We start from the raw sequence: 25,504 nt of genomic DNA, 5'->3' as shown, positions 1-25,504 counted from the left end.
GTGCAGTACCTTGCACCTGCCAAATATAAAATAATAAAAAAAAAGGCAATCAAACCAAAAGAGAGGAAATTTGGTTCTGCTGGATTTGAGAAGTTACTGCTGGCATAGATAAACAAAGTAGCAAATTTAGGGTGAGGTGGATGCTGCAGATACAAGTTTCTAAATGCCTGGGGATGACACAGTGCCCAGTCAGTGCCAGCTGGCAGGAGTGTCCCTGGCAGCTGCCAGGTGGAACCCAGCCTCCCCTGCAGGTTCCACCTTCACCCCAGGGTTGGTCTGAGAGAAAAAGGCTCTGGGAAATGGAGAGAAGAAGAGCAGGACCTGAAAAAGCACCCCAGCTTTGCTCAGCTGAGAAATGGAGTTCGCATAGGAAAGAAAGAGGGGCGAACATAGGGCTCTTGGCCATCTTTCCCAAGGGGAGGCACCTGGATACCCAGTAGGGTGCCAGGGTGAGGGTGTGGAGAGGGCTCTGCCCTGCCCTTGGAGCAGCTTTCCTGAACCAACCAGCGCTCTTCAGACGGGGAGTAGGAGAAGCTTTTCCTTCATAGAGGGTTTTGCCACCCCTTGGGAAAGCCCCAGCCTTGAAGCACATCCTGTGGTTGTACTCCCTAACGGGGTGGGTTGGAGGCACTGGGCACCACCTTGTCCCTTCCTCAGCACCCAGCCAGGTGCAGGAAATGTCCCCTCAGCCTTCCCCTTGCTGAGGGCCACCACGGGGTGCTGCTGGTGCCAAAATGACAAGTGGCAGCACCTCAGGGAGCCCCAGCATCTCCCCTTTCCGCTGCATGGGGCAAGATGGGTGAGAGCGGCATCGAGACGGGCACGGCGATGCCTCCTTCCCACAGGACCTCTGGATGAGGGATAGAAACCCTGAAAGGATTCCCTGCAGCGCCCTAAGTGGAAAAGGGGCCGGTCCCGAGCCGGGAAGGAGGAGAAGAGGGTGGGTCGTTGTGTCCTGTCAGCCTCCCCGCAACCGGTCCGGCAGCGCAGCAGCGGCGGCAGCGGGGCTTCTCCTCTCACCTGCGGGGCAGGAGCCCCCCGGCGCTCCCCTCCAACATGATCCTTTGGCTGTGGCTCTGCTGGGGCTTCCCCACCTCGGCGGGGCAGCCCGACTCGGAGCTGATGGCCAGGTATCTGGAGGAGCAGCTGCTGGCAGACTCCAGCATCGTGGAGCAGGTAGGTTTTAAGGCGGTGGTTGTTCGGGAGCAGCAGGGGGCCGGGGCTTGGCTTGTCCCTTCTTAACCATCAGCGTCGAGATGTAGGGCAGTCTGATAAAAACACATTTATTCCACCTGTCCCTGCGGGTCAGCTCCATGGGAAGCTGCTCTTAAGGAGCATAGAAGTCGTCGGAGGTGCTGGAGGTGCTAAGCCAGGAGATCACCCTCCCGCAGTGGGTGCCACAGCCAGGGGATGGGCTCACTCCGACATCCCCACGGCTGTGCTAATGAGGCATTTCACAGGGACAAGGGAGTTAACGCAGTGTCCTGGCCACACGCCAGTCTGAGTAATTCAGAGTATTTCAGGCTCGAAGGAAAGTTTTTCTGCCTATGGTTTTACTGTACTGGATTTTTAACTCACGCTGGATGAAACAAATCGTACAAATTTCAGCTTCTAAAATGCTTATTGACAATGAAAACAAATCCATTATTCTGCAAGTGAGGGCTGTTGTGTTGTGTTATTCTGTGGCTTAGATTTTCTGAGGAAATGGTGCTGAAAGGGCAATGAACTTTTTGCAAGTTAGCAAGAGAGTTTGGGTGGTGGTTTGGGAGGCTGTGATCCATTTCTAGTGGAAGGTGTCCCTGCCCATAGTAGGTGGCTTGGAACTAGATGACATTTAAGGTCCCTTCCAATACAAATCATTCTATGATTCTATAAAAGGCTGAGCTTCAGGTCTGTGTTCACATCCTTCAGGTCTGTAACAGATACCAGTCGTGACTTTGGGTCACTTAAGGCATCAATCTGTTATCCAAATTTGATCAGATCTGAGAGAGGCTCTGTATCATCTGAGACACCCATGTGGGTCTGACAGGACCTGTGGAATACCTGTGCCTTGCTGGAGGTCAGGTGGGATACTCCAGTGTGTTTAAAGTGTCAGTATTTCCCTGTATTTGGCATCTTCTGCCATGCAGTAGGGAAAAGTGGGAAGAGTGAGACTTTCCATATGTATACCTGTACCTGTCTGAGAGCTGGTTATTCAGTTGCTCATCCCACCTGGAATGGGAAGAATCTCTCCCCAGAAATGTTCAGCTCTCTCCACTACGAGGACCTGAGCAACTTTATTGTAAATCCTGATTACTATGAACACATATTCCTTTTTGGGGAATTCAGCCACAAACCAACATTGTCTTACAGACCCACCCATCCAAGTGGGAGAGAATATCTCCACCAGTGTGCTGCCAGTGGAGTGGGACCTGGAAACACTCATATACCTGCTTTAGGGGGAAAATCAGTTGCAAAGCTCAACGACTGGCTCACAGTGTTGAAATAAAGTGGCTAATGTTGCTTGAGGCTTCTTGTTTTCGCAGGAGCTATGTTGCTGGCAGAGCAAGGGCAGCAGTAACTCCCACCAGAACAGCAGTGATAGTGGTGATCTAGTCCCCTGAGACAGCCAGGTCTAGAAGAAGGCATCTGTCTGTCTTCACTGAACACCTGAGCCAGATTAAGAAGAGGCAGGTATTCCCCTAGGTCAAGATACTACACTATAAACAAATCCATTGCACAGCTTGTATTACATATTCTATGCTAGGACTAGCAGATGGCAACAAGTTATGGGGTCACTACCAGCAATTACTTGTCTTTAATGAATGTTTTGGAAGGCTGTAAAGCTAAAGGTTGATGGTAATTGGGAAATTGTTCCAGTTAGATGGTGTTAGTGAAGCTGCCTGATTAGCACAGTCCGATGGACTGATCATAAACCCTGCACCAGTGCTTTGGCAGCAGTCATGAAGCCCTATCCAAACAGGATACTGCTATCTGGGGCTCTTTAGCTCCTCACTGATGTCCATTTGTTATCCCCAAGAAGGTACCTCTTGAAGGGGCCAAGTCATACAAAGCCTTCTTGTGCAAATAAGCAAGCAAACATGTGGGTGGGCAAAGATAAAACCAGTAACTAAGGTTCTGGTGGGTGTGTGGTGGGCAAAGATAAAACCAGTAACCAAGGTTCCAGTTTCACCAATTAGTTATTAAATATTACTGTGACCATACCATGCAGAACAAGGTGGATTTGTTTCAAAAGGTAAACCTTTAGTAAAAGAGTACTGAGGACTATTGGTTCTCCATCCCTGCCCCTGCTCCAAGCAGGACCAACTTCACAGACATTTATCTGGCTTGTTCTGAAGAACCTACAGTGATGGAGACTCTGCAGCCTGGCACAGTAGGCTCCTGAGGGGCTTTACTTCCCTGATATAACAGACCCAGACAGAAAGTTTATTCCAAAATTTAAAGTGCAGATAATTCTCCTCTCCATTGACAATTTCCCAAGGGAGCTGTTTTCCCTTGGTTCTAATTTTACAAGATGTTGGCTTAAATAATGCAGCAGGAAATAATAAGGATTCTAGTGGATGAGGCTTTAATTTCCCCACTGGGCTTTCCTGAGCTTTTCAAGGCATGATATAAACAGACATAAAATCATCTCTTTGGCAAGGGCTGATGTTATTTCAGTGTAAATCAACAGAAAGGGCAAATCAGGTAAAAAGATATCATCGCATTCCTCTGCTCTCTGGAGTTCCACTGACATTTTAAGAAGGTCCTTGGCTTCCCTCGTTGACAAGAGACTTGTACTCTCTGCTTTGGGGAGAGATTTGATTTGGAGATGTTGCTGAGCTGAGACACCATGTGCAGGGAAGTCAGAGGAGTTGTGGAGGGTGATGCAGTGATATGATTGTACTGTCATAAGTGAAGTACTTCATTTTATAATAAGGTCTGTGTCTCAGTTTAAATATCTTTATTCCCTTTTTGCACATAAAGAGTGCTTTTCTGTCACTGCATAATAAATCCACAGCACCTGTGGAGAGTATTAAGGCAACAGATCTGCTCTTGAGGTAATATTAATAGACCTGAAGCTTTAATATTAATTTAAACTAATCATAGAATCGTGGAATGATTTGGGTTGGAAGGGACCTTAAAGGTCATCTAGTTCCAAACCCTTCCCATGGGCAGGGACACCTTCTCCTGAAGCAGGTTGCTCAGAGCCCCATCCAACCTGGCTTTCAATACTTCCAGGAATTGAAGTGTGCCATATACCATGCAAAGGGGCAAAGACACAGAGGCTTTGTGTGACTCCATAGGAAGCCATAAGGGAATACACTTCCAGAGCTGAGACACATCACCCAGGGCCAGGGCTAAAGGCTGAGGTTCCTGTCATCACATAAAGGAGGTCTCTTGCCAAGTACCATTTTCAAAACACCCCATACCTCCTTGCCTGAGAGAGCTGCATTCCACTGCTTGAGCTTTGATCAATGGGTCTGTTAATGTGGAAGAGGCTCAGGTTTTAATTTTAACCAGAGGAGCATTTGAACCTGGCCATGGGTGATCAGTTGCACACCCCCGTGTCTGGGTTCAAACAAGTGCCATGTCTACTGTAAGCTGAGAAGGCTCCACTAACTCCCTTAACTCTTTGCAGGTCGCTCGCCGTGTCCCAAGACAGGCCAAATTCCTGCAGAGGCTGGTACGTATCACACCCTGTCTTTATTTTACCTCAGGGCAATCACACTTTCCCTGTATGTGTCTGTGTGTGCATCCCTGTGCCCAGGATGTCAGCGGGTGACGGTAGAATCGGTAGAATGAGATTCTAAGAGGCAAAAGAAATCTTTTCATTTTGATCAATGCAACAGGTACAGGTTCTTCTAATGCTTCCCAATCCGTCTTTTCACCCTCACACTTGGAGAAAGAACATCTAATGTTACAAACCTTAACCACACACTGAACAAAAGCCTGATGAAATCTCACCGAATTTCGAGAGAAAGGCAGAGTTTGCTTTGAAATTTGGAGATCTCTGCTGTTCGTCAAAATCTATTGAGGAAAGGAAGAAAACAAGGAAGCCAATATCCTTCTTTCAGCATGGGAATCTAAGAGTTAGCTGTAGTTAGGCAGTCAGTGGAATTGCTGTTCACAGCCAGTTATTTTTCTGGCTTTTCTGGGGACCTCCCAGTTGAGAACTGGTGAAACTCATTTCACACTGAACAACCATCACCTTAATAGCTTCTAGTGCCTTTGATCTTTGACAGATTAGAATCAGCAGCCTAGAGGAAAACACCTCTCAGACTTATTACCAGTTTATTACTTCTAATCTGAGACACGGGCAGTTTGTTTTGATGAAAGCAACTGATAAAGGCAAAATTATGGAATGGGTTTCATTTATCTTCAGCTCTTTTCTGTCTTTCCAAACATTTGATGTAAACAAGCATAAAACAATTTGTTTGGCAAAAAAATTTCAGCTCCCAGTTCATCATAATAACCAGGACACCTCCATAAAGCATCCAGCCAACCTGCCTCATAGCAGTGAATCTGCTGCCTTGGCATTCCCTCACTTTGTTTTTAATAGGGATGATAAATCACAGTAATAATAATATTAAACAAATGGTTTGTTTTGCTTTTTTTTTTTTCCTTTGTGCTGCCTCTCATCTTCTGAAGGCCTCGATAAAAAGGGCAGAAAACAAACAGGCATTTGCACAGCTGTAAGTCAGAGCATCAGGCACTGATGGATTGTGCAAGAGCTCCAGGGAATGCACAGGAATCACAGAGTGGAACTTGGGCTGCCCGCCAAGCCTGACTGAGCAACCTGTTTGGAAGCTGCCTCTGCCCCCACCGTTTATATTCTCTATATACAAGGAATAGCAGATCCCTTGCAGGGATGGGAAGATGAACCAGATCTCTCATCCTCAGTTGTATGTGATGCCCTTATTCAGCATTTGATCCCTCTAACAGCAACTCCTGTCCACCAGGAAAAGGGAAGGGTGTTCATTTCATTTGTTTTTGCCATTCCTCAGTCTGTGAGGGTGTCAGAACTGGAGTTGTTCAGTGGGATAGAGACATGCCCCATCCCTGGAAGAGTTCAAGGCCAGGCTGGATGGGGCTTTGAGCAGCCTGGTCTAGTGGAAGGTGCCCGTGCCCATGGCAGGGGGGTTGGAATAAGATGGTCTTTGAGGTCCCTTCCAACTCTAACCATTCTGTGATTCTATGACAGAGATCAGCTGAAGCCAGCAAAGAGTAGATTTAGCAAAAAAAACCCTAAATGATGTGGGTTTTCATATAAAATATTCTTAAGCTGTGGAACTCCTTGCTACAAGATGTTGCAGATGCTAAAATTTTACATGGATTGAAAAAGCAGCTGTGTAAAATAATAGAAAATAAATCCACAAAGGTTTATAAAGCACAAAAATATCACCCTTGACTCAGGAGTTCCTTCAGCCACAGATTACTGAAAACAGAGAGAATATTTCTGAGTAGAATTAGTGCAGGTTGAGCTGATTTTATACTCTAAGCACATACTCTTGGTCTCTGCCAGTGACAGGCTACAGGGTTAGAACTGCTTTTGTTCTCACCCAACAGAACCATTCTCGTGCTGTTGTCATAACAAGGGCAAGTTCATGTTCTCTGCCACATTCAAAAGACTTTCTGCAGTTTGAGTGCATTCACAGTGTCAAACATGTCACTGCAGAACCCCTTGTATCTCAAGTGAAAGGCAAAGGTCTTGATCTTCTTTTGCTGCTGAGCTGTCATCCATGTCTGAACCCACAGCTTATGACTGACAGCAGCACACAGGAGTGGATGCAGAAGGTCTGAAACCAAAGAATTTGCTGTACTTTCAGATTCTTCCTATTTCTACTGTTATTAAATCCTCTGTATCTCTTGCTATGCCACAGGCAATTAGGGGTGTAGAAGACTGAATGAAGCATCCCCTCATTGTATGTGAAAACATTCCTACAAGCCTACTTCCAATCAAAACTCCCCATCCTCTCCAGCTTCAGGATAATGAGGGTGGAAAGACATGCCTATAACATCAGGGAACGTCCTAAGAACAGCAGGATCTAGTTCTAATCATCAGCAATTGAGTAAAAGCCACCAATGGCCTGAGGGTGGGACATTAGATCTGAGCAGGGGTGTTCCAGTCTAAATGCATCACACTGAGCTGCCTGAAATCAGTGAGACAAATCCCACCCTGGAAGTCCTAATCTCTTGTCTATGTGCTCCATGTGAACTGAGCAGGATGATCATGGACACAGAGCTCATCACATATTCTCCAGCTGTTAAAGATATCCATCATGATTGGGTTCATCTGAGACAAGTTTTTCAGTCTTTCCAAGCCTTGAAAGTGTAGGCAGAAGGGGCTTTATGCCAAGTCTGCTGGTAGTTTTGTGTTTGTTTCCAGTGGATCCTCATTCTTCCATTTGCCTGGAATTCACTAGCCTGGCAGCTTGGTTAATTGGATGCTCAATCACTTCTGATGCCATCAGCTACTGAAGAAATGTGCTTGTTTCATACTCATACAAACACTTGCTCCCTTTCTTGAGCCATTTGCCAAAATTATTTTTGTTCTGAAAAAAGGTCTGGCCATGCAGCTGAAGAGCACGTTCTTGTCCTCACGAGTCTTACGTGACTATGACTTTTTATCAACCTCAGTAGGAAGAGTCTCTCTGTATTTGGCTAATTGAAGTTCCTCTGTATTTGCAGCGTATTTTACCCTTTAGCTCCCTTCTGCTTTTGGAGGTTTGGTCTTTGATTGTTTAAGTCAACGCACAGGGTTTTTTTTGTAAGGGCTGCTTACAGTTAAATACACTGAAGTCTTCCAGGAAGAAAACATTTGAGCTCCATGGAGATGTTGCTGTCAGAAAAAACACATTAGACTGGAGAAATGCTCCAACCCTAGACTTGTGCACGAAAACACATTCCCAAGAAGCAGAAATTGGCTTTTAGCTTCCATTGCTACATCGTGTGTCATTCATTGCTGTCTCTGCTGCTTCTCTGCTGGAAGAAATCCAGTGTGGGCTAAAAAGCTTAAAATACTTTGCTTGAGATGTCACAGTGTCAGTGTTTTTTATTAAGTCTCTTCCATCTATTGGCTGAGACTTCCAGCATGGATTCTCAGCAGAGGAGGACTCGGTTGACTCCACTGACAGCAGTTTTTCTGCTTACACAACTTATGGATCTGACTGTATGAATTTGAAGATGCTGCTTCACACACAGTGATCTCAGCCTTTCAGGAAACCTTCCATCTGCTCTTGTGCACACTACAGAGGTCAGGTTCTGTGACACAGTTCTGGACCCCGTGGGAATATATTTTGGTCTTTTCTTCCCAGGCCGTAAGGGACTAATCCTATTCCTCTCACACAGTCAGAGTTGAAAGCTGCAGTTTAGGACACAGATGGATTTTATCAGTGTGTTTCACAACATACAGGCTGGCATAATCAGAGCTCTCAGAATCTTCCCAAGCTTTGGAGAACGACTGTGGCCTCTGTGCATGAACAAAGGCAGTGCCATGTCCCTGGTTTACCTTTCAAAGCTCATCTGAAATGCTGAGGGCAAGCCCACCTTGCCTGTTCTCAACTGGTTTTGGCAGAGGTGTCTGATACTCAAAGGGCGGGAATTTGCTTGAGCATATTAAGCGTTAAATCCATTGAAACACTGAAGGGGTGTGTTATCCAGCTGCCAGTGCTAACCTTTTGATCCCCACAGGAAACCAGGCCTCGGATGTCTGAGTTCAACGTGAGATCCACAATCATTTCCCGCTATGCCTTCACCACGGTGTCCTGCACGATGGTGAACAGCGGATCCGAGGCACGGGAAGCCGTGTTTGAGATGCAGATCCCAGCTGCAGCCTTCATCTCCAACTTTACCATGTGAGTAAGTAATGCTGGCAGCTGGGTGGGCAATGGTTCTCCCATCCCACAGGTGGTTCTCTGGGATTTCCAAAGCTAGCAAGTCTTCAGCAGGACTGTATCAAGGCCTTTTTGCATTTCTTTGGGGAAAATAGAAACACACACACACACTTTACACTCCACCTGAGATTGGGCATGGCCCCAAAGCACAGAGTAAGTCCCTTGGATTACAGGATACTAAATTCAAGTCCTCAGTGTAAATGTGGAAGGAAACTATTCTATTTCCCATCTGAGTGTCTTTTAACAGCTTCCTTCTCCTCCTCTGTCTCTGATCTGAACCAGAAAAATCTCTCCAAGACCACAGAAACCTTTCAAGCTAAAGTTTCAGCAACACTGGCACACGATGTTTATCTTACCTGACTGACTCTGGTGCCTCAGAAACTTCTTGTTCCATTGTTCTTGTTACTCTACAGTGTCAGTGGAGCAGGAATCAACCCCAACCATCAAACAGGTTCATCGGCTGCTGGAGGTGCCAGGAATTCTCGGTGGATAATAAGTCATGTAGAGGGCAACCAAGCTCATACTGAAATGACTTATTAAGGAATAAATTAAGCTCTTGTATCAAAAATGTGTTTAGTTTGGTCATGCTCAGATCCTCTCTGTGGGTAGATATTGAAGCCACAGCTTCAGATCTGACCATAGCAGATAGGAGACATTCTTTTAGAGAGGCTTTTGGACTGAGTAGGAGGAATAACAGACTTTTGCTGTTGGTCACACAAAATATATGTTAAGGGTTGTTTCTTTGTGGACTGCATTGCTCTGTAACTCATTGCAAGGGAGAAACACTTAGTCAGGGAGGCAGCTTCTTGAGAGTAGCCATCCTGAATATCTCCATGTGCCTTCACACAGATGGTGGATCCCAGAACAGACATAAAAAGTTCTTGTTGGGATTCTTGGCAATTGTTTTGCTTTCTGCTCCATCCTTACGCTTCAGAGATTACCTACCAGACTGGCATTTTAGAGAGGTAAACTCCTGGGCTAAAAATGTACTGTGCTGGTATTACCAGCCAGGGAACTTCTAAGTCAGCTTCTGACTCAGCGACTCGAGTGACTCCAGGAGAGTTACACCAGCAGCACACTTAGACTGTTCACTGTGCACAGTCTGTGAACTCATCTACAGCAATCTGTGGAGCTGTCACTGTACATGGGTGCAGAGTGATCATGCTGACACCTCTGGTCTCTCCAGGAGCATCGGCAACAAGACTTACTACGGAGAGGTCACAGGGAAAGAAAAGAAAAACAGCAGTGATGACAAAACAAGGGATAAGAAACCTTCCAGCCCCACAGATGGAAGGTAAGTGTTGTGCATTTGGCTGTGTTCTGGAAAGTTATATACTCTCCTGCCATCTCTGTCTTGGCTGCTTTGGCATCCCCATGCATGGATTTATAGGGAGAGGCAGCTAAACAGAATGTTATCTGCACCGCCTGCTGTCATTCCCACACTCCAAGTCATGTAAAACTGCACGTGGCCTTTTCTCACCCTGTCACACAACATTTTCACCTCCAGGATGCTTCAGGATGTTCTACTGAGGGAAAGATTTCTTGTTACTTCCTGAATAGCAGGCAGGAAAATGAAGGTGCTGTCGTGGATGGAGTCACCCGCTTTGCTTCAAGATAGAAGCAACAATGCACTTTATTTACATAAAGCAGTAAGTTAACAAAGTTCAGTGATAAATGTGACAGTGGTTCAACAAGATTCAGTGGCACGGTACACTTGATTATTTACTGCATAGAGAGCAGGGTCAGACAGAACTGTCAGGGACATCCTCCCATTGAACCATGAAGTTCAGAAAGAACTCCTTTTCTTTCTGAACTCCTTCTCAGAGAGGAGCCCAGGTGTGGCTGGATCCACTCCTAGTCCCAGACTTGGTCAGTGATTTATGTCTAAAGGATTATAAATGTGCAATCAGTCCTTTACAGCACTTAAGATTTCAAAGTTTGGGATGCAATTCATCACTTACCAAGAATCTCTTGCAGCAAGGGTACTCTCAGCCTTGAGGAGTAACCTTAGGAGGTCTCTCCTACCCAGGGGGATATCCTGGTGCTCAGGAGAGCTCAACAGGCCCTGGGCTGCCCACTAATTATAAAATAAGTTAGTGATATTTACATTCCAGTAAGACATCTGGGTCACTGTTACAGACAGCCCTTGCCAAACTGTTGCCATCCATCCCCCAAAACCCAGAATAAGCTGGATGTGGCCATTGCAATCCCTACTGGTGGTTATGGCTTAAGCAGGAGGGAGCACACAGAAATTCCATGAGTTACAATTTCAATACCATGAAGTTAGTCAGTGGTAGAACCACAGGAAGCCCTTTGCAGTCGTGTTTACTTGCCCTGTTCTCAGTTCTTGACTGTGTTTAGTCCTCTCAGCCAAGCACTGGTAGAAAACCCCATCCCTTTAGTGATCCAGACCAGAAAAATGTTTAGCTGTAGAGAGGGAGAGAGAGATCTGTTACTAATGAGTAACATGTAGAAAAAAAAAAATTAAGGAGTCTTTATTTTCTCTCTTCCATAGAAAAACTAGAGAAATTCAATTGAGTGGATGGCAGGTTTAAACCATACAAATTAAAGTATTCCTCCCATAAATTGTGTTTCTCGCAACTGGAAATTGTAGATGCTAAATTTGATATGGGTTCAAAGAGTGACTAGACAAATTTGTGGTAGGAAAAATCTGTCCTGAACCTTTACCAAAGGATGCTGTCTCAGTATGCAGATGCAGACTGGCAGAACCTGAAAGAGAGAAGAGTAAACACTAGATTTCTCTTGTGTTGCACCCTCTTGTATAGGCAATTACTACCAGTCATGGTTGCACCACTAAAGAACAGAAAGATGACAGTTTTATGCTGGGAGACTTGCTGGCACACTCTGGTCAGCTGGAAGAATTCTTTTAGAGAAATGTCCACTGCTGGAATTTTCTTAAGGGTCCTATTTCTCCCCATTGAGTTTGTAGCTATAAACCACAATATCAGGGAAGAAGGATTAATTTATACTTTGCTATCTTAATGGCAGTGTGTCAGCAGTGGCGAAGTCAAGAATTAAATGCATTAATACATTAAAAAAACAGGTTTCCCAGAGAGGTGGTGGATGCCCCATCCCTGGAAACAGTCAAGGACAGGTTGGATGGAACTATGAGCAGTGTGATCTGCTTGAAGATGTTCCTACTCATTGCAGGAGGGTTGAACTAGATGATTTTTAAAGTTCCCTTCCCACTCAAAATATTCTGTAATTCTATGAAATATAGGTCTTGCCAATCTCAGTTGGTTAGAGCATAGTGATAATAACACCAACGTTGTGGATTTGATCCCTGCATGGGAGGTGAATGCGCTTAAGAGCTGGACTTGATGATCCTTGTGCATCCCTTCCAACTCAGATATTCTGTGAAAGAGACAACCTTTCCTCTGGCCTTTCTACCTGTCATACATATCAGTCATATTCCTCCCCATAAGAAGTCATCTTGTCTTTTAAGACCTTTCCATCTGTGGAAGCCTCCTACGTGCCCAAATCTTTTTGAAGCATTGCAGTGTTTTCTTTCTTGGTGGTTTCACATGTTCACTGACAGGAAATACTTTTATTGAACCAACAAAATCCAGATTCGTCATTCACTGGAGGAGGTAACGTGTCACATGTATGGGCTGTGAAGGTGTCTTTGGATTTTCCTTCCAGGGAGAACGGCTACGAGACATTCAGAGCTTCTGTCTTCATTCCTCGCAAGATGCAGGCCAGGTTTGTACTGCACTATGAAGAACTTTTGCAAAGAAGACTGGGAAAATACGAGTACACGGTGAGCATCCGGCCCCAGCAGCTGGTGGGGAGGTTGCGAGTGGAGGTGAACATCCTGGAGAACTCAGGAATAGTGTCACTGGAAGTGCCTCCCCTCCGAAACAGCAAGCAGAAAGGCAATGGGAAAGCTGAAGGTAAGGAGAGATTTTGTAGCCCATAGTTTTGTTACTTGTGGGGCCCTAATCACTTCGCAAGGAGTGGCCTGGCAGAGCTGAATCTATTTTCTGTGGATGATTGTGTCTGTGTGGTATCTCTGCACAAGCATGTGAGAACTTTGAAGCTTAATGAATACAGGGCTGATCCCATTCATCTCAATAGGACTTTTTTTTTTTGCTATTGTCTTTTAAGAGCTTTGAACTGGGCCTTCAGGCCTTGTGCTCAGCATTGGGGCAGTCCCTTCTCTGGCTCCACATCTCCTGGGAACTGTTTATTTTAAGTGAATTGTTTTTTCCATCCATCCATGCCAAGGCAGATAGGAAATCCTGCACTTTAGAATATGGGAAGTTCCAAGAGGAAAATCCATGTTTTGCCAAAGCACTCAGGGTGATCTGAGTATCTCCTATTACCCCCAACTGTCCTTGCTCACTGTTCAGACAGTGTAAAGGTAATTTTTCTGGTGTAAACCAACAGTGAGGGGCACAGGATACTGTGATTGCTACGTGTTGACAAAAACCACCAAAACAAGAGAGTGAGTCTGGAAGCAGGATGTAGAGTGTTGTTGGCCTTGATCCTCAGTTACTCCAAGTGATGCAGCACCAGCAAAATCAGAGGAGCTGTTCATGTCTGCCAGGTGAGGATTCTAAAGCATATGAACTGGAGTTAAACTGGCTGCTCAGTGGGAACCTACTGATTTAATCCAAATCACATTGAAATCAAGGCTCTCAGTGACTTGGACTGACTTCAGGTCAAGCCTCAATTAACCTCTGTGTCGTACATCCACGTGCCGTGTGATGAATGTGCCCTGCTCCTCATCAGGAGGGGCAGGGAGCCTTTTTCACCTATCAGGGAATATCAGACTGCACTGTGGAATGTGGTTTCCTGCAAAACATCTGGCACTGATCAAGGTTAGAGACAGAACTAAACAGAGCAGACACGCTGTTGGTCCAGTGCTGTATGGAAATTCCTGTATGGAAATGACGTACAGGGAAAACTCATGTAACCTGCTGTCCAAATGGCAATCTGGGAGCACTGATCCTTCTTGGCACTGTGTTCAGATTTCAAACAGCTCATACAAAAATGGGCCCAAGCTCTAGGATTCTCCCTAGCCAGTAAAAGGTATGTAAAATACATGTCCCATTGCAGGATGGGCAATGCAGCTGAAGCTGAGATTCCCTGTGCTTTATCCGTGCTCAGATTTCAATTACAGGTCCTTTCTGTCTAGAATCACCCTGAGCTGTTGGTGAAATCGCTGCTATAGAAGCCATTGAAATGCTGAAAGCATTTTTTTGGGATCCACCATGGGCAGTCAGGAGTGGGTTGTGTGTCTGCCAGCTCAAGCCTTCACCAGTGCTCAGGGAGTGCCAGTCAGAGTGTACAGGGTTACCAGCAGCCAGACCGAAAAAAGAATTGGCAGAGGATGTCAGAAGGGTCTCATATAGGTCACAGAGAAGGATAGATTGTTTTGGATAGGAGGGATTTATTGCTTGTGATGTCTTCTGGCCAACAAGCTCAATCGCACTTGGAGCAGACAACAGGAACTTCCTTTCTTTCTGAACACAAATGGAAACCACAAGAACACACTCAGGGAGGGCAAGGCCAAGGCAAGAAGCATTTTACTTGGAAACCCACTGTATTCCAGCCAGCTGTCATCTCTCAAGCTGGATCAAAAAAGCAAACCACCTGAGTCATTAGATCCTCCCTGCAAATCCTCCTGGCTCCTGCGGCACCTAAAGGTGTTCATCCAGTGAGACCTCCAGGGAAGGCTGTGGGTTCTGAAGGGAAAGACAAATTGCATAAAGGTGAACTGCAGGTCTTACATTTAAAGAGTGGCTGCTTGGCAGACAGGCTGCAAACTGCCAGTAAATGAGGAAAAAGACATCGTCTGGTCTCTTCTTGAATTCCTGCGGCTTAAAAAAGTTCTGTGCCCCTTGATTGGAGAGCATGGAAGCAATCTGATAAGTAGGTGGCCAGCAAAAGATGCCACATCAAAAGCTGCTGTGCTGTGTTACCTGTGGTGCCCAAATTTAGAGGCTGTGACTTAAAAAAAAAAAGGGCAAATAAGGAATGGAGGCCTGAACATTGGAAAATGGTACTGCCTGACTGGTTTGAGTTTGAATATGTCATGAAAACTCTCTTCCTCAATTTCCTATGTCTACAAACATGTCTCTCTTATCTCACAGTTAACGATAAAATATGAGATTTTGATAAGTATTAATAAATTACCTTGAGAGTATTGGGTGAAAAATGTATTGAGCCATCAGCCATCAGTTAAATGATGTTTTGAGTAATATGTTCAAACCAATGTGAAGCCACTATTCAGGATGGGATGTAGCTTTCCCAAGTCATTTAGGAACATTTGACTCTGACTGACCTGGGTAAGAAATGCTTTTTATTATGCTGGTTCTGAGTACAGGTCCTGAGGATCCAGTGTAGGATAGGCAAATAAAGTTAAAAATCAAATAAGTTTGGCTTTGGACTCATCAAATGATGAGCACCAGCAGTGATGGATGTTCATAACTGAAATGACAACTTGTTGTGGCCATAAGTGTTGTTAGAAAAACTAATGAAAAAGTAATAACAATTGTTTAGGTGACCAAAAGTGGAGGAATGTCTGATCTGCCTTTATTTCATGGACCAATCTTCTTACATCTGTGGTGCTTTCCACAAGCTATCCATAGAGCCAATGCACCATACAGGAAGCATAGTGGAAAAAAATAGCCCAATTCTGCCTGGTTTTGGTTTTAGGGGCAAAAGATACAATGATTGGATGTGGCTCCAGAGAATTCCAGGGATATATGAAAAGTAAAGCTGTGCTCTGCTCTTAACAGAGGTTCTTGGAAAATCCTGCATAAGTCCTCTCTGAATATGAAGAGAAAACAAAGTGATGACAGGTCTTTCTGGGATATTTCCTTTGACAGAAACTCATGCGCACGTGGCTCCATCTGGGATTTGTATTTTTCCCAAAGGAAGGTATTAGGCATGTGAGTTTTGGAAAATGATCTTTTGGCATGTTGTAGGTGTCGTCTTCTGTCACACACAGACCCCAAAACAGGAGGCATTGAGGCCAATGATCCTGACCTTCTCTGGTGACCTCAGAACAGAGCCGTTTTCTGAGTGATGTCCTACTCAGCATTCTCAGGGATGCTGTCCTCATCCTTTTCCTCCAGTGTAGCAGTGGGAGGACTAGTCATGGACTTGGGCAGGAGACACTGGGCTGCTCGAGAATGACTGTTTCTTTCCGAAGTTAAAGGTCTCAGAAAGGTTTTTATTTCTTATCACAGCTATCTGGAAATTTCCATGTGTTAGCAGAGAATGAACTTTGCATTTGAGTTCTAATCCTGATCCTACCAGTCTCCAAAATAATTTAGATTTAACTGTTCATCCTGTGAGGACGACAGTTTCCTGTGAAAAATGTTTTTTCCTGCTCTGCTTATTTCTTTAGCTGAATTTGGTGGAAAGTTTGTCTGGAGGCCCTACTAACTACTTCAGTGTGAGCACAGATCAGCTCAAGTCTTTGGAGCTCATCCATGCTCTGGACTCTGAAATATCTCATAATTTTCCTCTCTCTGTCACTTGTTTAAGAAGAACAAGGCCAAAAAACAGAGGAGAGTATTTGTGATCCAGCTATCAAGTGCTGCTTAAAAAAGAAACCTGGGGGAAGACATAAGAACTGTATTCAAATATATAAAAGGCTGCTGCAAGGAGGAAAAGGTTATTGTGCTTTCTATGTCAGTAAGAAGTCATGGGTTTATGATCCAGAAGGAAAAATGTAAGTTAGACATTGAAAATGTCTAACAGTGAACAAAGTGAAGCTCTGGAATGGACTGGCAAGGGCAGACACTGAGTTTCCATTACTGGAGGTCTAGAGTGTTTCCTGACCGTGACATAAAACTAAGTAGGAAGGGATTCAGTCTGGGAACATGGGATGAATTAGATAACTTGCCTTCCAGACATGATTTCTGTTATTACACAGGAAAAAAAAAAATTATATGTATGTGTGTGTGTGTGTGTACATATACATATACCTATGTATGTATATATGTATGTATAAATATATTTTGGACTCTTTCTAGCATACCATTTTTTGTTTTTTGATGTCTTTCCTGGGGGTGGAGATGAGTGGATATGAAGAGAAGATGGGAGAGATTCCTCAACAAGTCTTCTCACTTGCAATGGCTAAATGAGGCAGCCTTGGAAAATTCCTCTCCAAAGATTCCTAAAGCACTGCCTGTATTACAAGGGATGGTATTTATCACCTCCACAGAGTGTTTCAAGGAGTAATAAAAGGGTGCAATGTGATCCACATGATCCATCCAGATTCCACATTGCTTTACAAAACTGGATACACGTGATTATAATTGTGATCACTGGATAAATGTGATTATGCCTATTTAACAGAGGGGAAACTGAGCCATGGAGTTGCTACCAAACTCATCTAATTTCTGATGGTCCATAGAAATGGTAAGACTGGAACTCATGCTGTTGTGGCACAGCAAATTGTCCTCACCCATCATTGTACTTGTGGCAGAGAAACAGAAGAGCTGTCCAAAGGCCACAGATGTGTATTTGCAGTAGGAATGAGAAGGGAGCTTCTGTTTCCAGCATGGGACTGACTCTCACTGACCCTGCCGTGATACAGCCAAGCAGCCTAACCCACAACAAAATTTTCCTTTCAGCAGCTGAGGAGAAATAACGTGAAACCCTCTGATCAGAAAATATAAATGAACTGTTAAGCCATTTATATGAAGTCTGGGCATTTCTCACACACTGGTAGTTAAATGGGATTTTGGAAGCGATAGGAGACAGATGGAAAATCCAGGGAGGCCAATACAAGCAGATCTGATGCACTGTGTATTAAAAACATATTGGATCTCTTGATTTATGAGATGAAAGGGCAGCTATAAAAGTAAAATCAAATCAAGACAGAGGTAAAATCTTATAGAGATATTGATTTATGACTTTTCTGTGTCAGGAGAAATCTGAACTGGACACAGGTTTTAGAAAAAATGTCAAAGCTCTTCGTAATCATTTTATAAGCCCCCTTTAAGATCCAATACTAGTGTCCTTAAGTGATTTCAATGTATTGGATGTGTATCTCTCTCTGTTTCCATCGGGATGGATGGATTGGAATTGGCACAGAAAGAGAAATGGTGCAGAGTCAATTCTTAACTTCACTGAAATTAAGTAATATCTGTCATTCAGTCTCCTTGGTCAAGTCTTTTCTTGAGGAGTTTGTTTCATATTCCAGGTGCTCTAACTACAATTTATTTGTGTAAAATCGAGTCTATGATAAAACCCTTCCCTATCTCTTGTGCCTTGTCTATTCAAATGCACTCACAGAACAGCCATAAAGTAAAGCCAAGTCATAACTGAAGTAACATCTTAGAGTGCTATTGATTTATGAATCTTGCTTTCATTCCTTTGCCCAGAGGAGCCTAGACTGTACATAGAACTTTAGAGTAAAAGTCACAGATTTGACTAATCATTTTGTAAACCCTCAAGAACTCTAGTCCTGGCATTTCCATGGCCTTCGACCTGTGGGAAGTCTGGTGAGTTAGGTAACCACCCCATGCCTCATTTTTCTGCTTGTTAAATGGTCATAATCACACATTTCTGATTTTGTAAATCACTGTGGGGATCTGGATGTGAGGTTGTGTTCAGTGTTGCATACAGATGTCACATTGCCTTTCTCTAATGCTGCTCAAAGCCCTTTACAAAGGGCACTTCTCATTATGTAAACAGAATTATAGAAACCCCTGGAGAGGAGCTGCCTGTACCTTGTCATTGGGATCACTATTGTTAATGAGCTATAGCACATAATTAAAATTATCCTAAAGCATACGTATGTGGCTGGCCAGATGTATCATACCCTAATCCCTGACACTCTTGACCTGATCTTTACTTACCTGATCTTTGCATAGTGGGAGCCTAGAAAATAAGCTTAGATGTAGGTATTTGCATTGTGAACACCTAAACTGGAACTGATTCTCACCCATCCCTTATTTTCCCTGCCTTACCACAGACTTCCTGGACCCCCTTTGGCAAAGATTTGAGACCTCCCCTCACAACTAAGCAGCTCATTCCCACCAATTTAACCAGCACATGAGCAGATATAATAGAACTTCTGTGCCTCGGAGGAGTGTTGGAATAATCACTGTGAGAGCTGAAGCACCGAAGAACAACATCAGCTGAGAATCTATTTTGGTGCTTTCAATTCCTAGTTGGGTTAAGGGGGAAAGAACTCAAAATCTGGGGAAGTTCAGGGCCAAATTTGACTTTTGGCCAGTGTCATATAAGGGTCACAATGGAGTTCAGAGGGAATGAACAGTTGGTACACCGAAAGAGAGTAAGGTGAGATTTTGCCTGCACAGAGACACAACAAGGAATCTCCACATCCCTCAGTTTTAGAAAATGAACACATCTAACAAGACGAGAGGTTTCCTGCAGGGTGACTCAGCCCTAAATTATTGTCTTTGTCTGAGATGTCCTCTGCCAGGCACATCCCTTTTCATTGGCTCAGGAAGGGTTTTTGGAGATTAGGGAGAGTTACATCTCAGGGATGCAGTTTGGGTGACCGCACTGGCAAGTGCTGGATTTTATCTCAGTCTGAGAAATTGCAGCAACTATAATGATAACTTTTGTTGAACATAAAGGCAGCTAAGATGACTTGTTAAAATGTAGACATTACACATAAGGGATCAGTCGGATCAATCCCACCTCACATGCCCACAGTACATCTGAACATGCCACCTCAAGAACTCTTTACAATCAACAGGGAGAAATCCACAGCGTGATTAATCTAATCCTGGAGGAAATGTTTAAGCAGGTCAAATGAATCATACTTGTGCTGACTGGCAGGATCTCAGGTGTAGGACCTGCATTCTGGATGTCTGGAGTTGGCTGGAATGAACAGCACATACGTGTCCGAAGCTGTGTGTTCGTTATTGACAGAAAGCCATGAACAGCCATACAGAAAATGTCTGGCCCTTGAGTTCAGTGACCTCCAAACAGAACTGAGCACGGGAATTTTGCCTAAACATTTATACCCCTGATGGCACTGCAATGCTGTTTTCACTTTAGAATTAGAGAAGAGAGATTATTAAGTTCTTCTTTTATCACTGGTGAGCTGAATCTTTAATCTCAGCATGTAACTGTCCTGGTTGACCTGACTCCATGGCAATACCACATGTGCTGTGCTTTGACATCTATGAGACAATGGGAAAACCTTTAATATTGTAATTTTATCTCAACAGGTGATGTGTCTCCTCCTCCTTCTACTGTAGTTGGACACACCAAAACTTTAGCTAAAGTTACTTTCAATCCCAGTGTTGTCGAGCAAACCAGGATAGCCCGAAACGGAATTTTGGGAGACTTCATAATTAGATATGATGTCAACAGGGAGCTGAGTGTTGGGGATGTTCAGGTACTGTATACAGGACTCATCTTTTCTGTTTTATTAACTACACCTGAGACAGTCCAATTGTCTTGCATGCTCCAAATTCCTAGAAAATGTTTTCTAAGTGAAGGCTACTTCTCCATCTTGTAAGAACCACTCAAAATAAAACCAGTCATTCGGCAGCCACAAGCTGGATCTAAAAAATCACAGATATCTATTTAATTGAGTTTCTTTTTTGTATCTGCTTCTCAGTTTCTCAGTAGAAATAGGCTGTATATATCTGGATACAAGGCCAGTTCCCCAAGTGCATATTGTGGTTCTGATCTCTGCCTACATATGTTATATCCTTATTGTATTTGGAAGGAAACCCCTACGTCCACCACGGTAAGAAAAGTGGAGTGCTCCAGTAGGCTGGATAATCAGGGGACCAGAATTAAGAGGGATACCAAGGAGCACTCAGATCCACCAAAGCAGGATCAGGTGTGCCCAGCCAAATATCCCATAATGATGTGTGTGGAACATTGCATCATGATCTACCTTTGATTCCCGACTTCCTTGCTCTTCCACAGATTCTTAATGGGTATTTCGTGCACTACTTCGCCCCCACAGATCTCCCTCCTCTGCCCAAGAACGTTGTGTTTGTGCTCGACAGCAGTGCTTCCATGGTGGGAACAAAGCTCAAACAGGTGAGGTTTGTGTTTATTATGGACTGTTTGGCTGTGAGGTTGCAGGTTGGTTCAGACTTTGTCTCACTGTTTTCCTTCTGCAAAATGTTTGCTGTGTCTGAGGTGAGAGGTGGCTCTGAATGGACACCTCGAGGTGAGATGATTTGCCTGGAATGGGAAATGATCATGGTAGAGGGAATGGGATGGGAACAAGAAGTGCAGAAGATTTAATCACTCTTAAAGGTCAGTGCTGACAAAACTGAGCTAGGATGCTACAGATAAGGTTGTCCTGGGCAACCTTCTCTTCTGAGCAGATGGAGGAGATGCAGGTTAGTGAGAATTCCCAGCAAAGTGCATTTAGTAGACTATTTAGTATCCAATCTAACAGCAGAGAGTAGACATTGCTGTCTTCAAATCAGCTTGGCAAAACCCTTAGCAGTGTACAACTCAATGGGTTCTGCTGAAAGAAAAGTGAATTTGTCCTATTTGAGAATTTGACTCTTCCAGCACAGATCACAGATATTATTGCAGGGCACAGATCTGAACATGAGCCAACACACCAAGCTGAAGGGCTCATCACCAATGCTTAAAACTGACCTTTAACGTGGAGGGTTCAGGCTGGTGCCTCAATGTTTTTGTTTCTTCAGTTCTTTGAGTTGGACAGATGAAAAGAATCTCCAGTTTCAGGAGCCAGGTAGTTGGCTTGGAATGGCACCATGCCTGGGGGAATACACTATCTGTCTCTCAACACAGTATTGTCAGTGTAAAACAGAAGCAGAGATGAATTAATTCTTCAATTCCATTCTGAATGGACAGATGTATCTCAGGGCTGCACTCACCTTCAGGGGTTACTCCAGTTTCCATCTTGAGTATCTGCAGAAAAGGAGAAGGGTCCTGGTTGGGTTAGTATTATTTCCTTCAATTTGAAGACTTGTCCCACAGGCGTGAGATAAGGAGAAGTTAGTGGTCTTCTTTCTGGTTGATGGTCACATTTTTATCTTCTTCTTTCTTGTATCACCTAATTGATGACAGTGGAAAGTGACACTTTCCACACAGGCTGACTCCAGTATGGGGCAGTTTCACTTGTTTGGACAGTATGATGTTGTAACTGTACAAATAGCTGAAGATCAAGGGTTTGTACTTGTATCTTGATCAGTTAAGGAGCTTTAATTGTTCATTAAGGTTCATAGAATCACAGAGTCACAGAATGGTTCGGGTTGGAAGGGACCTTAAAGATCATGCAGTTCCAACCCTCTGCCATGGGCAGGGACACCTTCCACTAGACCGGGTTGCTCAGAGCCCCATCCAGACTGTCTTGAGCACCTCCTTGGTGGCCCCCCTGGAACATGGTGATATTTCTGGAAAGTGTGGTTATTTGTGAACTTTGTTTGTTGGGGTTTTCTGGCCACCAACACTAGCACAAATGTCTTTGACAAACACAGACCATGGTCAATCTCTGACACTTCTCTGCCCTTGAACAGGACATGGGGGGTACATATGCCTTTCTGTCTCTGCTAAAAACTTTACTATCTGTTTTCATTGGTGATCACAAATCTTAATTTAGAAAATGTGTTCCCTATTAAATCAAATTATCTCCACTGTGAGATAAAACAGAATATGGATTCTGTGGGTCCTAATTATCTTCTGGAGTGACTGCAGTAGCAGAGAGTTGTTAAACATGTCTAGTCCTCTGCTGAGTGAGGTCTTGAATCAAGATGCCTCTGAATCTGTACAAAGTCCCATGGACAGAGCCTGCCTCTTGGCTTTTTGTTATCCTTCTGCTGCAAAATGTCCACCTTGCCTCTCAGAACAGACAGACACACAAATGCACCCAGTCCTTCATGCTGAAAGCAGTCAGTGGTCCAGAGCTGAACCAGGGAGATTAAGACTCCAAAGGGCTTTGGTGCTTTTGTGAGCAATACAAGTAGTGCCTTGGGTCAGCAGATTATCCTTGCACTGTGAAAGCTTTTATTCTTCTCCTGAGCATATTTTTTTTTCTTTTCATTACACCTACTAGAAACAACGTGGCCATTAACCCTTGAAGGTCTACTTGGTAGCCTAGCCAGCTCCTAGTGCTAAACCTGCATGAATCTCAGGTGGGTTAGCTACAAAGAGGTTCCTCTTGAGCCAGAAGTGTCTATTCAGAACCTTTGATGAGGATGTACCCAACTTCTTGCCTGTTATCTCAGTATACACTTTCTATGGAGAACCAGTAGTACATTATGGTGCAGGAAGCACTTACATTCCTCTGATTCCAACTGCTCCAAAAAATAGAACTTTATGGAGTTATGACCCAAATTATAAAAACCTCATAGATTAATCAAGAAAATACCAAAATGGAGGACTGGCTGAAAAATAAAGCTCTTTTGGTACTCTAGGAAAACACAGTTGCAGCCACGGTCTGTGTCTGCTCAGTGTTCTTTTTATCCTATTTTTGTTGTTATTAAGATGTTTATTAAATTACAGAAACATCTGAGCAGAGGAAATGCCTCCTTTTTGTCTTTTCTCTTGGACTCTCACAGCTGTGGTGATCTATAGTGGTGTGTGGAGAGCTGGGAATTCCCATGGGACTGTCTTTCCTCATTTCTCTCTACTGAGTCACATGCAAGATCAGCTAAAAATACAGTCAGTAATTGTATCAACTGCTCCTTCAGGTCAGCTGCAGTGACTATGGCAAAGGACAGTTTTTAGGGTTGTATAAGCAAGGATAAGAAACTTCTGCTTGGCACCCTGTTCTGTAGTAACTGTCACCTGCCTTCATGAAATAAATGGCAAAGTGACTCAAGTGTGGCCAGGATTTCAGGCATCCTGCAGTTCCCACAATCTAATTGTGAGTCATTTCTCATTTCCTCTCTCAAGATTTTTCCTTTTCCAACATGAATTTTTGCCTGTTTGTGCCATCCCTTTCTCCCTAAGATACCTCAGTGTTTGAAGCATCAGATGTCCAGACCCAGCTGCAAACACATACAGTGAGACTGGTTGATCAACTTGAATCCAATCATTGGAAGTGTTCAAAAAGCATGTGGATGTGGCACCTGGGGACATGGTTTAGTGGTGAACTTGGCAGTGGTGGATTAATGTTTGTACCTGATGATCTTAGAGGTTGTTTCCAACTTTAAGGATTCTATGGATGTCATGGTTTGAGAGCCCCAAAAATCCAATTCCCTTGTCCTAGCCCCCTCCCACACCTCAACCCAGTGTGAGATTGGTTTCCATGATTAAGACCCTTGAGGCATCTCACTCACATCACTGATATATCAGCTTTTAAGGGAAGATTTTTCTCCTCAGTTTCAGAGCCTCTGAACTCTGGTGATGTCCAGCAGACTCAGAGGTGTTGCAGCAGTCAAAGGCCACTGGGAATCTGGGCCCTTGTGGCAGTCACCTTCTAGCACTGGCAGGGAATAAAGTTCAGGAAGAGAAAACTCCCGAGCATGATGATAAAAACATTCTTCACGTGTTCAAGGCTTTGTACATCATAACAGCTGTCAAGGAAAATACTGGTTTTATCCCTGTGAGCTTTGTTCCTTCATTTGCAAGGAGACAGCAAGCTCTGTGTGGAATAGTTGCTTTCAACAGCCAAGGGAGCCTGGGGAACAGGTTATATCTGCAAGGTTTACTGGGAAGCAAAATGATTTGCCCTTTGAGCAGTCTGCCCTGCTGATTTTATGGTACATTTGGCCAGGTAGAAGAGGACATAGCATTTTTACATTGGTATAACCAGGAGAAAGAGGGGCCAGTTATAGGTTCACCACCTTGTGATTACCATGACTATGCCCAGCTTTACTAAACATGGTGAAAAAGGGCCTTTTTCACCTGCAATGCAGTATTATAAAACTAGCATGTTCCAAGCTATGAATGTGTCCACAAGAGGATGGATTTGCAGGTACTTTGCAGGCATACAGTAACACACAGTGGTTTCAACCATGGATTCATTTCACTTCACCTTTCCCACAGGCAATAAATGCCACACACTCAGTTGAGCAGTTGGCTACACCTCAAGCCTGGCAACTTGTCAATGGTGCCTTGCCAGACTGTAATTTTCTCTGAGGTTAATTGCTCAGGGAGGAACTCAGCTGAAACTGGGACCTGCGGGGGATTTGCAAGTGCTTCACTTTATTCGCCTGTGTCCATCCAAGGGACACTGTACCTTGGATCACCCACAGTGCCTGAGCCATTCTGAATGCCCAGGTGTCTTATAAACACATATCCCCAAACCTCTGTGTCTCAGCACACTGACACCCCCCCCCCAGTACTCTCAGGGTGGTGAGGGAGTAGACAAGCACATGAACACTCGATATTTTCCTTCCAAACTCACTCCACTGACTTGTGCTGGTTGCTGCAAAGCTGGCTGTTGACTATTAGCCCAAATAATGACTGCTGCCCAGGAGAACTACCTTAAATCACCAGGGAACTTCGGAAAAAATGCTAATTCTAATTACAGCCTTTAGAGAGTTTAAAGCTACTGTAAAGGGGAAAGTTTTGTCAGCTTTTCCACTTCTGTTGGAGAGCAACAACCTGAGAGAATGCAAAGTGTTTCCAGCACCAACTCCATGCAGCTGCTTCCTACTTAGGAATACACAACAGCAGCATTATATCAATCCTCTCTGGAGATGTGAATATGGAATATA

The 25,504-nt window shown here is 44.1% G+C and overlaps 1 protein-coding gene across 1 annotated transcript in view; it reads left to right on the top strand.

Annotated features, from left to right (window-relative positions):
* Positions 1-1,056: 1,056 nt before the first annotated feature.
* Positions 1,057-25,504, top strand: part of ITIH5 (inter-alpha-trypsin inhibitor heavy chain 5) — a 46,451-nt gene continuing 22,003 nt past the window's right edge. Inside the window, exons 1-7 of the mRNA XM_018083620.1 lie at positions 1,057-1,176; positions 4,622-4,666; positions 8,674-8,837; positions 10,063-10,170; positions 12,540-12,790; positions 20,069-20,238; positions 20,781-20,897. Of these exons, the coding sequence (XP_017939109.1) occupies positions 1,057-1,176; positions 4,622-4,666; positions 8,674-8,837; positions 10,063-10,170; positions 12,540-12,790; positions 20,069-20,238; positions 20,781-20,897 (975 nt within the window). The remainder of the gene's footprint in view (positions 1,177-4,621; positions 4,667-8,673; positions 8,838-10,062; positions 10,171-12,539; positions 12,791-20,068; positions 20,239-20,780; positions 20,898-25,504) is intronic.

Source organism: Manacus vitellinus, unplaced genomic scaffold, assembly GCF_001715985.3.
Source record: "Manacus vitellinus isolate BGI_N305 unplaced genomic scaffold, ASM171598v3 scaffold_65_pilon, whole genome shotgun sequence".
Classification (NCBI taxonomy): Eukaryota; Metazoa; Chordata; class Aves; order Passeriformes; family Pipridae; genus Manacus; species Manacus vitellinus.
The sequence above is the reverse complement of the archived record's forward strand: the minus strand, read 5'-3'. Positions and strand labels throughout refer to the sequence as shown.